Raw genomic sequence first — 12,169 nt, forward strand, 5'->3', positions numbered from 1 at the left:
TGCTGGAGATTCTCTTTCGCTGTACTGTTGATGCTTCTATTTATTTTCCTCATCATGTTTGACAGTTTGGGGCAATGTCACAAATTAATGAGCAGGCCTGCTTTAAACAGAATTTCTTTGTATCTATCTAATCAATCTAATCTATGTATCTGTATACACAATTTGTCAATTTGTGAATTTCTTATAAAATGGGGGGAGACGAACACAGTCCTGTGTTGTCTCACATGAAAACATTAAGTGCACAAGAAAATTACAGAAGACTATACAATATATTTGATAAATAGGTTTTCTTTCAGGGTGATTAAAAATAGCCAAAATCATGCATGGGTGTCTGCTGAATCAGTTTCCTGAAATGCATCCTTGTTTGGCACATGACAAACTTTCATTTCTGCTTTTACATCCAGTTGGCTTTCCTGTACATGCATTTTTACAGGCAGGGTCAGAGTTGATTTCAAAGTTTTTGATATTTTCGATCTTTCTAAGAACTGCAATATCTGTGTGAGACTGTAATTTTGTTTGTGTACACAGCCTAGATACAGTCGCACAATGCACCTAGAGTGTCAGCAGGTTTACATTAGATTGTTTATCACATTGCCTCAATATGTCTTTGGGGGAAACACACTCAGCAGCTATTGTAACAGAAATGTCCTCTGAAAGTAAGAAAAGTTCAAGTTAAGCATACAGTTCTGCAGTTGGACATGTGTCTGAGTCTTAGACATAGTATGTCACATGAGGTTGCAGACATGTAGTCCATCTCTTCTTTGGAAAATCTCTGCCCCCTTGATGACTGACTGCTGATGTAGCTTGTACATAAAATTGATTTGCAAGCATATTTTAGCTCCAGGGGATTTTCTTTATGATTGTGTGATTTTTATTTATTTTTATCTTTTGTAAAATTGATACCGTAGTAGAATATGATTGTTATTATCATTATTATTTTTATTTATTTATTTTTGGCCAGGTACATGTTGATTTCGTAATGACAAGCTGCTGTGCAGAAGATGTCCACGCTGTCTGTGACTGATATCCCAGATGTTGGTCATGGTAAGATGAACAGTTTCTTTCACACACATATTAAACTGTCAGGGTTGAATTCTCCCAATATACCTCATTGTTCTAGTATGCCACCAAGTTTATTTTTCTTGTATGCTCTAGGAGTGGGTTTCCAGCGTGGTTTGTATATTGTATTACATTTTATTTTGTCCATGTAAAAGGAAACATGCTGTTTATTGTATAATGAAATTAGTTTCATGCATGAGTGTCTGTTGAATCACTATCCTAAAATACATCCATATGTCCCACATGACCTCTTTGATTTCTACAGTCTCAAACAAAAGTGGTTTCAGCAGAAACACTACAATCTTCACAGTAGCATCTATTCCATGAGTACTGCATTACATGGTTTCATAATTTATTTTTTCCTTATTAAATATAGTAATACTATACTCTGCGATGTTCATCTCATCTGCCCTTTTTGCACTAGCTCTCCCACAACAGCAGCATGTTGGCTGCTGCCTCCCTCCTCTTGCTGCTTCAGCAGCACTGGTTAAAGCCAGTAAATATTCGAAACAAATCAATTGGATCGCTCATCTCACTGGTCGGACTGATCAGCTTTCCCCATGTTTGTTTTTTTTTTTTTTATACTGCCCTGACTGAAGAGGCAAACATTCAGCGTCAGAGTTTATGAACTAGCATTAGCTTCAGCCACTTGCAGAGCAGTCCATATACATTCATGCTATAGACAGTGTGATAACCTCAACAACAGCTGTATTCTAACATTAGCTTTGCAAGCCATACTAGCTTGCTAATAACATTAAAATTGTTGGATCTATTGACAGCATTGTGTTACAAAAACACAGAGGAGGAGCTGTGCACAGACAGTCCATTGTCATGTGTTTGTGTCTGTGAGAGGGAAAAAGTGAGCGGGGCACGGAGGGGCTGAGCATGTGCTACGTACAGCACCACATTGAAATAAAATTTAAACCTATTTTAAGTCAATATGTGCCAGTAAATGCTGACATTGTGGCGTCCCGCCACAAATAAGTCAATTTATAGAAAACACTGCATTGTATGTGTGTTTCTGTTGTATATCAGCGTTTGGCTGGTGAATGTAAACATTTATGTCACAAGTGTGATGAAAACAGGTGCAAGGAGATAGGTGGTTGTCTTGAATGGTGTTGTGTTTGTGTCTCCTGTCAGATGAGACTAAGGTGTTTGACAGGGCCCCTGAGCTGCAGCTGGACTGCATGGCTGAGGAGAGCAGTGGAAGCACCGCAATGAAGCATGACAGCCTGTTGTCACTGGCTGACCTCTCTCAGCCAGATGGTTTTCCTGTCCCTCCTCATAATGGCTCGTCAATGACTGAGATGAGCAGCCCTCTGCTGGTACAGCCAAATGACATCAAGTTGGATCCAGCTGCAGGTGACACATCTGCCAGCATAGGTGAGAGAAAATTACTGAGTTTAAATAACATAAGATTAGCTTTAATGTTTCTTTCCAGAACTGACATTATCAGGATATATACATTAAAAAATGGCAAACATCAGTTTTAGGAGTCTATAGTTTAGAAACATAGACGATGTGCAGTTTTTGTAAATGCTTCTGCTTTAGTCACTATTTTTAATCATCATTGAGGGAAAACAGGACTTTGCTGAGTGCATTATCACAATGAAAATGAATATCTTAGGGCATGAAGGAGAAAACCGAGTCCAGAAAGTTTTATGATGTTCATTTTTGCTTAATTTTCAATGAGATTGTGATTTTAATACTTTAAGTATATGTTCTAAGACAGTCAGCCCCTGATGCCATGTTATTGAGCACGCTAATTGTAGTTTTTAAGTTTTTATTAAACCTCTGTCTCAGTTTCAGAGTGACGTCCACTCTACATTTCATTATATTTGAATTTTAACAGTTAAACTTAGTTATACCTTAAATTACCCATGTTCAACTTAGTGCAGTCCCAACCATTAGTGCTGCAGTACATCTTGTCATTGCTAACTCATGTATACTTATAGTGTAGTGAACAAAAACATTAGATGCTTATAACTACAGCATCAAATTAATATAGATTTTAATTATTCAGAATTATTGAAATTGGTTTGATTAGATTGTACTGTGTATTAAAAAATGAGGTAGAGCCAAATGATTTTCATTGAGTATGTTTCTCTGGCCGGGCGCACCCTTAGAGATGGGGTGAGGAGCTCAGTCACCCGGGAGGAGCTCAGAGTAGAACTGCTGCTCCTCCACATCGTGAGGAGCCAGCTGAGGTGGCTCGGGCATCTGTTTCGGATGCCTCCTGGGCACCTTCCTAGGGAGGTGTTCCGGGCATGTCCCACCGGGAGGAGGCCCCGGGGAAGACCCAGGACCTGCTGGAGGGACTATGTCTCTCGGCTGGCCTGGGAATGCCTCTGCATTCCCCCGGAGAAGCTGGAGGAAGTGTCTGGAGAGAGGGAAGTCTGGGCATCTTTGCTTAGACCTGGTATTATGTAGTTGCACATTTTGCATGCAGACATGTTTGTGAGCTTTGCTAATTTACATAGAATGCCTGTAAATAATAATCCTTATTCAAATGTCACGGTACACACAGACTTTGTGTCCTTCTGCACATATTGAGCAAGTGCTGCCCCAGATAATTACATTAAGTGAAATAGTTTAATAATGTTTAACACCTCTTTCTTGTGTGTCTGTAGATGGTCAGCCTGTGAAGAGAAAGAAAGGGCCTGCTCCAAAGATGCTAGGCAACGAGGTGTGCAGTGTATGTGGTGACAAAGCCTCTGGTTTTCATTACAATGTGTTGAGCTGTGAGGGCTGCAAGGGCTTCTTTCGACGCAGTGTCATTAAAAGTGCCCAATATACATGCAAGAACAACGGCCGCTGTGAAATGGACATGTACATGCGCCGCAAGTGCCAGCAGTGCCGCCTGCGCAAGTGTCGGGAGGCAGGCATGCTGGAGCAGTGTGAGTGTCTGTCTGCCAAATGAATCGGAGTTAGATTCCACTGCATTTTAGGTGTGTCATAATAAAATGGATCCTTTTAACTCAGGCTTTGGGTTGTGGTCAAGGTTTGTGTCCTCTCTGACCTGTAGGCGTGCTTTCTGAGGAACAAATCAGACTAAAGAAGATGAAGAAGCAGCAGGAGGAAGAAACAGCCCGCACATCTACCGTGGTCACCCTCACCCCTCCACAGGAAGCAGCCACATTGGATCCACAGCAGCAGGAGATGATTGAGAAGCTGGTGGCCATGCAGAAGCAATGCAACAAGAGGTCTTTCCTTGACCGACCAAAAGTGACAGTAAGTGAAAGTCTTAGAGGATTGATTTGGGCTTGGTTTTGAACAGTTAGTTGTCTGTCGTGTATTGTTAACCATATTGTGACCAGTAATTTTTACTTAAACTGAAACACTGGAACACAACTTCTGCCAGCCCACACCCATGTATTGCTAAATTTAGCAGGCCCATTTAAAGATATGGGCAAAACATTTTAACATGAATACCTTCAAAATGTTGCTTGGTTTCCAATAGTAACAATTAATGATTTATTAATTAATTAATTAATTAGTGACAATAAAACTAGCTTCACTTAAAGAACGAGTAGCAGGGGCTGCATTTAGCATAGCTATTCAGTGTGGGTGGCTGGTATTCTGCCAACATATGGAGCTGCAGGACATAATGTAGCTACTATACAGACAAAATGCAGTTAGTAAGTGGCTGCTGATGCATGTAGGCACACAGAGTCGCACACACATCTGTAGTCAGTTTCTGGTAAAAGGGTACTTGATTGAAGCATCAATGCTGTCCAGGTCTAACCTGGGAAATGCTGTGTAAGCTGCTTTGCTGTTTTGAAAATATGTTCAAGGAATGTTTACTCCTTGCTAACCAATTCATTAATCTGCTTATGGGTGTTAATGGTTTTTTGTGTGTGTGTGTTCAATAGCCCTGGCCACAGAGTCAGGACCCGCAGAACCGAGAAGTGCGTCAGCAGCGGTTTGCCCACTTCACTGAGCTGGCAATCATGTCAGTCCAGGAGATTGTGGATTTTGCTAAGCAGCTTCCTGGTTTCCTGGAGCTCACCAGGGAAGACCAGATTGCACTACTGAAGACATCTACCATTGAGGTTTATCATTACTTAAGATCAGATGATGTTTCTTGTCAGTGTTAGTTTGATTTTGTAATGTTTGTTTTGCCCTGAATGCAAGGCTTTTGGAACTGTACTGCACTTAAATATGTTAAAAATGAGCAGAAGGCACAAACCTTCCAGAAGAAAGAATAAAGAACTCAATTCAAAATACAGGGTCATTTGTAGCATCTTTGAATATCTGCATATCAGTTTGTCTTGGTTTGGCTGTATATTAATATTCCATTCACCAAGATGTGCTTGTCTTCCTCAGATTATGCTGCTGGAGACGTCTCGGCGATACAACCCTGCTATCGATAGCATAACATTTTTGAAGGATTTCAGCTATAATAAGGAGGATTTTGCCAAAGCAGGTGCATTTGCTCTTTTCTCCCTAGAAAATGTTAGATATAACTACTGTATTAATTAGTCACAATCAGAGAAAAAAAATGAACATTTAAAACACATAATTGTTGTGTATAGTTTGATATTAATTTCTATAGAAAAAAATGTGTTGCTCAAACTTCACTGTTTCTAGTGATGATTTGCTAAGGAAAGCCTAAAGCACGCACTGTATTATTGCAACATACAGTATGTTCTCCTTTAAAGTGACTTTTCTTTTTGTTTGTCTGTCTGTCAACTCTCGCCTCCTCAGGTCTTCAGTTTGAGTTCATTAACCCCATCTTTGAGTTTTCAAAAGGAATGAATGACCTGCATCTGGATGAGGCTGAATATGCTCTGCTCATTGCCATCAACATTTTTTCTGCAGGTCAGAATTCATAAATGTACACAACCTGCAGCGAATGATTACTATGCAGGACTAGTTAGGAGCTACTGCTACCCCTGTTAATTTTTTAAGGGACAAATGGGCTGTTTCTACTTGCAGATTTTGCATTTTACCAAAAAAGAAAAAAAATCTGTTTTGTTTAGATCGACCAAATGTGCAGGATCATGATCTGGTGGAGAGGCTGCAGCAACCCTATGTGGACGCACTGCGCTCTTACATTATGATAAAGAGACCAAATGTAAGTTGGTTGCATAATCTTTTCTATTCTGAGAAGCTTAATTTGGTTATTATCATTACAACAAGCGCATTGAGGCTAAGGTTTTTCATGGGAGACAGTGTTTTACTTTAATGTTGCTATTAAATATTGGACACCTAACCTTTTATCCTGTTACTTTTTTGCAGCAGTTGACAGTGGGCTATAAGTAATTTCTGCAGATGTAGATCCAAGGCCTAAACGTCTCCTCTCCTAGTATTAACCTTTAATTTTGTTGCCATGGTTTCCACAGGATCACTTGATGTTCCCCCGTATGCTGATGAAACTGGTGAGCCTTCGTACACTAAGTAGTGTCCACTCAGAGCAGGTGTTTGCGCTCCGCCTCCAGGACAAGAAGCTTCCCCCGTTGCTCTCTGAAATCTGGGATGTCAATGAGTGACTGCAGCTCTGATGTCCCACTCCATGGCTTTATCAGGCCTGAGAAAGACATGACATCCAACAGGAACACTGACTCCTTTCTTCCAAGGGTTTGGCTATAGCATTGAAATTATATTTTCTTGTGAGAGGAGGACATCATTGCCCTTTGCTCTCAGAGAGACTGCTCAGTTATTTTGTGTTCATGAGGAGAAACATGAACACCGATTCTTTTTTTTTTTTTTTTTAAAGCCTTTTGTTGTCCTTTCTTTTGTTGTAGATGCTGACATGATTGTGGCAATATTAAATACCAGCATCGAACTCTTTAGCCAGTTATTTCTGATTTTATATTTGTTGAAAGTTATGTCAGTGTCTAGTGCAGGTCCACATTCATCCTTTAACAATTCTAATCATTTCTGAGCTTGTCATGGCTGTGGCTCTCTGACATGTCAGGATTACAGCTGGATGTGCAGTTGAAATTGTGATGGAAATGAATCCAGTGTTGGGCATGCGCAGACTTGTATCTGCTGTCCACCGTCTTGATGTTAGGGTAAAATGGTAGGTCATCTGGTTGGTATTATTCATTATGATATGGCAGCAAGTAGTTTTTTTCCTTTCGAAGTAAATGCAGAACTCATGGTTGATGTAGTCACTCGGGTATAGTAATGTGAAGTAGACCTCCGAGGATTTCTGAGGCTTCTTTTACTTCTATTTCAGTTACTTGAGCATTCTTCCAAGTGCATAAGCAACCTGTTTGAGTGTATGGATACCCATAAACCATCATTTAAATTGTATATTTATTTTCACAAGAAAAATGTATGGAGTGCACACAAGTATCCACAAGATTGTACAATCACATACTAATGTGCAGGCGACTGACAGACTGTACCCTTATTTTGGAGAAATGGTGATGTAACTACATTTTTATACACAGCACTGGTACCTTGAAATGGGTGGTACTAATGGGTCTTCAGATTTAATGTAAAGATGATCTGTTGGTTATAAAAGGAAGCCACCCTGACAAAGTTGTATTCATGAATCAAAATAGAAGGGACTGCCTCTATTTAACACCATCTTCATCATTATACTGTGTGTATGGGTGTAGGTTTTTTTTTTTCATTTCATTAGTAAGCAGTGCAGTTATTTTAATATTTGTGATTTTTTTTTTAATCCCTAGCATTTTTAAAAGTGTGAGAAATGTCTAAGCAACATACATAGTTTGAACATAATGCAGAGAATTTTTCAGCCTTTTATTTTTCATAAAATACTCTATTGATGACACTGAAGAAAAATGATAAGCTCAGTATAAAGTGCAAAACTAACTTGATCTAAAGATCTACCATGGAATGAGTGTCTTCCTTGAGCAGGTACTCAACGCAAACAGCTTTAACTGGTCGGGAGCAGAGAACAGCAAATGAGCAGAAACATTTACATTTTAAGTTATAGTACATGTAACTACACAGATCTATGCGTTTATATTTATGCTGTGCTTTCCAAGAATTCTCCTGTGCAGTAAAAACTTGAAATGCTACTTAATGGATGAGAAGGCAACATTAATGTAAATTCATAGTGGTGATGTTTATTCTCTCCAGACTCGCATTGAATCAAGAGGGCTGAAAACTGGACAGCCCAATGCTTTTTCTTTAGCTGTCTATGTAGCAATTTCCCATTATAACAAAGATATAAAATTCTTTTTGCGCCAAATTGTTTCAACCGTATCAGCTTTTCACCACTGGTTAAAGGTACCAGTTAGAATCAGACATTACAGATTACTGTTACGTTTTTATCATTTTTGACTTCCAGTTTACGGATGTTGATTAATAAGATTATATTTCATATACACAACTATATGTTACAGCTAAAATTCTTCACAGACTCATGACAAAAAAAAAAATACAACTCAAAAAAACAAAGCCCAAGATTTGATTTGGCTTGATCTTGACCAAAATGATTTGGGGATGGGTTTATTATGCTTTTATCATTTCTGTTTTGGTGTTAGACTTGGGTTGTCTGTGCTTTTCCTTCTGTGATGAGCTGTTTTCTTTCTGTTGCACAGGACAGGAGTGTGTGTCTTTTAAATCCTTTTAGAACAAATCAAAGGAATTCTTGTGAACTTAGTAATAACTCTGGTAATGGTAAAAGCATAAATTAACTGTAGTTTGTATTTGCCATATGTGACATTGTTTCTTGTGTTTTATTGTGTTGATTAAAGGATCTAATGGCTAATTTAATCAGCATACAATAACCCACTATACCTGTGACCCATGTAAAGCTGGCTGCATACTAGTTGAGCTCATTCACCACAAGGTAAAATATTGTAAATAGGCAAAATGCAGTGAGCTCTGCCTGTTAGTGGGTGGGTCGAATGAATACAAACAAATGGGTGTTTTTTCCTCCACAGTCTTTGTTGTACTAACAATGGTATGTTCTTGACCCTGCAGATTCATCACAGTAACAATAGGAGCCAGGGTGTTTTTCTTCCTCTCTCCATCAGTTGCTTAGAAAATGCCTGACAAACAGCTGTCTTTTTTTTTTTGCTACTGGAAGCAAGTGCAGTCCATTTATAAGAAAAAACTGGTTTCATACTCACCTTTGCCTGTATTATTTTGCATTGCTAATTTGAAAATGATGAATTAAATCTCCAACATTCAAAATATGAAAAGGGATTGAGTTCCATAGTTGGCAGGACTGCAAAGTCAGAAGTCAGTGATGTCCCTGCATTTTCTCATGTATTTTATCAAACCTTTTGCCTTCCCTCTCAAATTGTTATTTACATTTTACTGATGCTCTAAAAATGGGAACATGTTTTTGATTTTGTTACATCCTTCTAATCCTTTAGTGCTGAATATAATTGTTTTCTGTTTAACAGTTGGATCAGTATTAAAAGAGGCAGATTAATACAGGAGGGTGCAGCATTTTGAAACCATACCAGTGATTTCTTTGCAAAACGTTCTTTTGGGTCCCTTTGGAATGAAGTGTAAGATTATCTGTTGGTTTTTGGGTTACTGCACTAACCATTAGGTTTAAAAGTAGCTTCTGTACTACTAGGGTAAATAGTCCTTATTGTCCAATGGAAACAAATCCAGGTCAGAGGGAAGTGGATGAAAGTGAAATTTCCTTTTCTGTTGTTCTATACTCTGATCAAATGAGCAAAACATACCAGTTGCTGGCTCTTAACTCTGTTTCTTAGTGAACATGTTATTAATGCTGTAGGTGTCAAAGGAAATTGTACTGTATATACTGTAATGGTTTGATCTCATTTAATTAGTCCTCAAAGGGTGACACTGTAAACATTATTGATATATAGAAATACAAACCTATTTTAATACTTGTAACTCATGAGGACCTTTGTTTTGTATGTACAGTATAAATTAAAGCAGTGCTGTAGTGCTGACATGTTTGAAATCAGTCACTTTGTTTGCTGCTTTCTTTCTTTGATGCTTAGACATTCAAATCAGACCATCTTAAGTATATATGTATTCTGTCTTGGTTTATTGGTTTTATTTGCTGGAGAGTAAAACATTTCTGTATTACTAACTCAAATCACTGACTCCCGGTGACGAATGATGGAATTACAGAAGGTTTTGAATAACTTAAGAGTGTGTAACCTGTCTGAATATTAAGATCTTCCTGTTTTTTTAACATGGGTATATATGCCTTCAAGTGGTTTTTTTATATATGATTTTTTAATATATCCTCAGAAGTTGCAGAAGATGTTTGATAACGTGCCTACTATTATTCCCATTTGTTACAAACTAAACAGACTAAATAAACAACCAAACTAAATAAATAATTAACGAAGGAAATGATAAATAAAAGACCAAAAGTAAAACATTTAACATTAATCTAGTAAAATTAAGCAAATAGACAATTTAGAAAAATCTGACAATTAAAACAGCAAAAACAAACAAAAAAACACTACGGTCATGCTCTTAAACTAACAGTCGCACAGTTTGGGAGTATAAAGTTGTAAAGAACCGTGGGACTTGGTGCATTTTGGAGGCTAGTTCGTCGCTTCCGTTGGGTCGAGCTCTGAGTATGCGGAACTCCCTGCGGACTGATGATGAAGAGGATGTTGGGAAGGTAGGTTGTAAGCTGACCGAGTCACTCGTTCACCGAGCTCGGAGGCGGATACGCGTTTCGCATAATTTATTATAGTGGAAACTTATTAGATATGGTAGCTAGTCCTTCCAGCCGTCGTCCGTAACCTATGCATCCAATGATATACCGTAATCTAAAAGAAACACGAGTGAATTCAGACAGACACCGCTGCCTCTGTGACCGAGGAGGACACCTACTACCCAGGCCGTCATCAGCAGCTGACTTCACAGCAGCTACCTGGCTAATGTTAGCAGGTAAGCAAGGTCTTACTCATCGTCCGAACTATGCAACTACATCCACCGTAGTTGTTTTAATGTCGCCACCATTTGTTACATTTGCTATTTGTGAAGTTAACGTTACTGTTAGCAGCTAGGCAGCTAGCTGGCTAATCCATTCGTGGCGTAGGAAACCATAAAGCTATCAGAGCAGAGGTGAGCGGATGCATCGTTAGGGTGAACATCGAGGCCTGACAGCGTGTCATAATTGATAAATAAAAGAAGGATAAGTCAGCCACAGGCTACACTAGCAGCTCCATTGAAACTGTCAGTCGTAGGCATTGCCCTATCACATTCGGACATGAAATTGTTACGCTGTATGTGGTTACTCTAATTTTCACAGCTAACGTTAGCTTGTTTTGTAGTATAAATTTTCCTCTATTGAAAAAATTTGCTCCAATTTGGGACTTGTACTGACACCATGACAGTTTTCCGATGAAATCATGTGCCGATGTAGCTAAACACATCACCCATTAAGTCTGAAGCGTCATTTTGTAGTTGCAATATATTACTCAATGTCAAGCCAGCAGTGATGGACAACAACTAAACACGTAGTTACTCTACTGAGTGCAGTATTTCAGTTTCATGTTACTCGATATAGCATAACAGTAAATGGTGCAACAACCTAATATGTCATAAAATTATAGATTATATTGCTGACTGGGGGTATTTGTCTGCAGGAACAGTGCTTGTACTATTGATACCTTGTGTATATATGTATATGTCTGTGCTTTTACTTGAGTAGGATTTTGAATGCATTTCTTATAATGGTGTAACGGACTTGCACTGGTGTAACGTTACTGGTGCAAGAACTGATCTCAGAATATATTTCTGAAGGTCTACCTATATCATCCTGGAGCTGAATATTTTAATACGTTATGGATTTCAATGTATACTGTACATTTAATGTACTTTAAATATACATCTTAAAAAAACCATCTGGTCAGATATGAGAGGTCTGTTTATCAAAGCCTCCACACAAAATACATGAGGTTCCCGGGTGAGGATTGGTCAGAATATGATTGTAAAATGTGGATGTACTTGTGGGATATTTTAAGCCAAATTTATTGTTACATGTTTTATTTTTAAATGAAATGCATGTCATCATTGTTATCTAGTACACATTTGCCTGAGCTCTCTTCTTGAGACTCAAGAAAACGTAAAAGCACGCTATACTCAATTTGATATGACAGCTTGCATGATGGCACACGACCCGAATACAACCTGACATCATACCAATGCAGCCAGCTGCCACTGTTGGTACACA

The 12,169-nt window shown here is 38.6% G+C and overlaps 2 protein-coding genes across 2 annotated transcripts in view; both read left to right on the forward strand.

Moving 5' to 3' along the window:
• Positions 1–9,963, forward strand: part of nr1h3 (nuclear receptor subfamily 1, group H, member 3) — a 15,827-nt gene extending 5,864 nt beyond the window's left edge. The window contains exons 3-11 of the mRNA XM_020608816.1: positions 962–1,044; positions 2,200–2,442; positions 3,690–3,956; positions 4,085–4,290; positions 4,932–5,111; positions 5,386–5,485; positions 5,767–5,880; positions 6,042–6,136; positions 6,405–9,963. Of these exons, the coding sequence (XP_020464472.1) occupies positions 1,002–1,044; positions 2,200–2,442; positions 3,690–3,956; positions 4,085–4,290; positions 4,932–5,111; positions 5,386–5,485; positions 5,767–5,880; positions 6,042–6,136; positions 6,405–6,551 (1,395 nt within the window). The 5' untranslated portion in view covers positions 962–1,001 and the 3' untranslated portion in view covers positions 6,552–9,963. The remainder of the gene's footprint in view (positions 1–961; positions 1,045–2,199; positions 2,443–3,689; positions 3,957–4,084; positions 4,291–4,931; positions 5,112–5,385; positions 5,486–5,766; positions 5,881–6,041; positions 6,137–6,404) is intronic.
• A 570-nt stretch (positions 9,964–10,533) lies between these two features.
• Positions 10,534–12,169, forward strand: part of madd (MAP-kinase activating death domain) — a 52,050-nt gene continuing 50,414 nt past the window's right edge. The window contains 1 exon segment of the mRNA XM_020608798.1: positions 10,534–10,881. The gene's annotated coding sequence lies outside the window, so the exon portion shown is untranslated.

This window comes from Monopterus albus, unplaced genomic scaffold, assembly GCF_001952655.1.
Source record: "Monopterus albus unplaced genomic scaffold, M_albus_1.0 scaffold95.1, whole genome shotgun sequence".
In the NCBI taxonomy this organism is placed as follows: domain Eukaryota; kingdom Metazoa; phylum Chordata; class Actinopteri; order Synbranchiformes; family Synbranchidae; genus Monopterus; species Monopterus albus.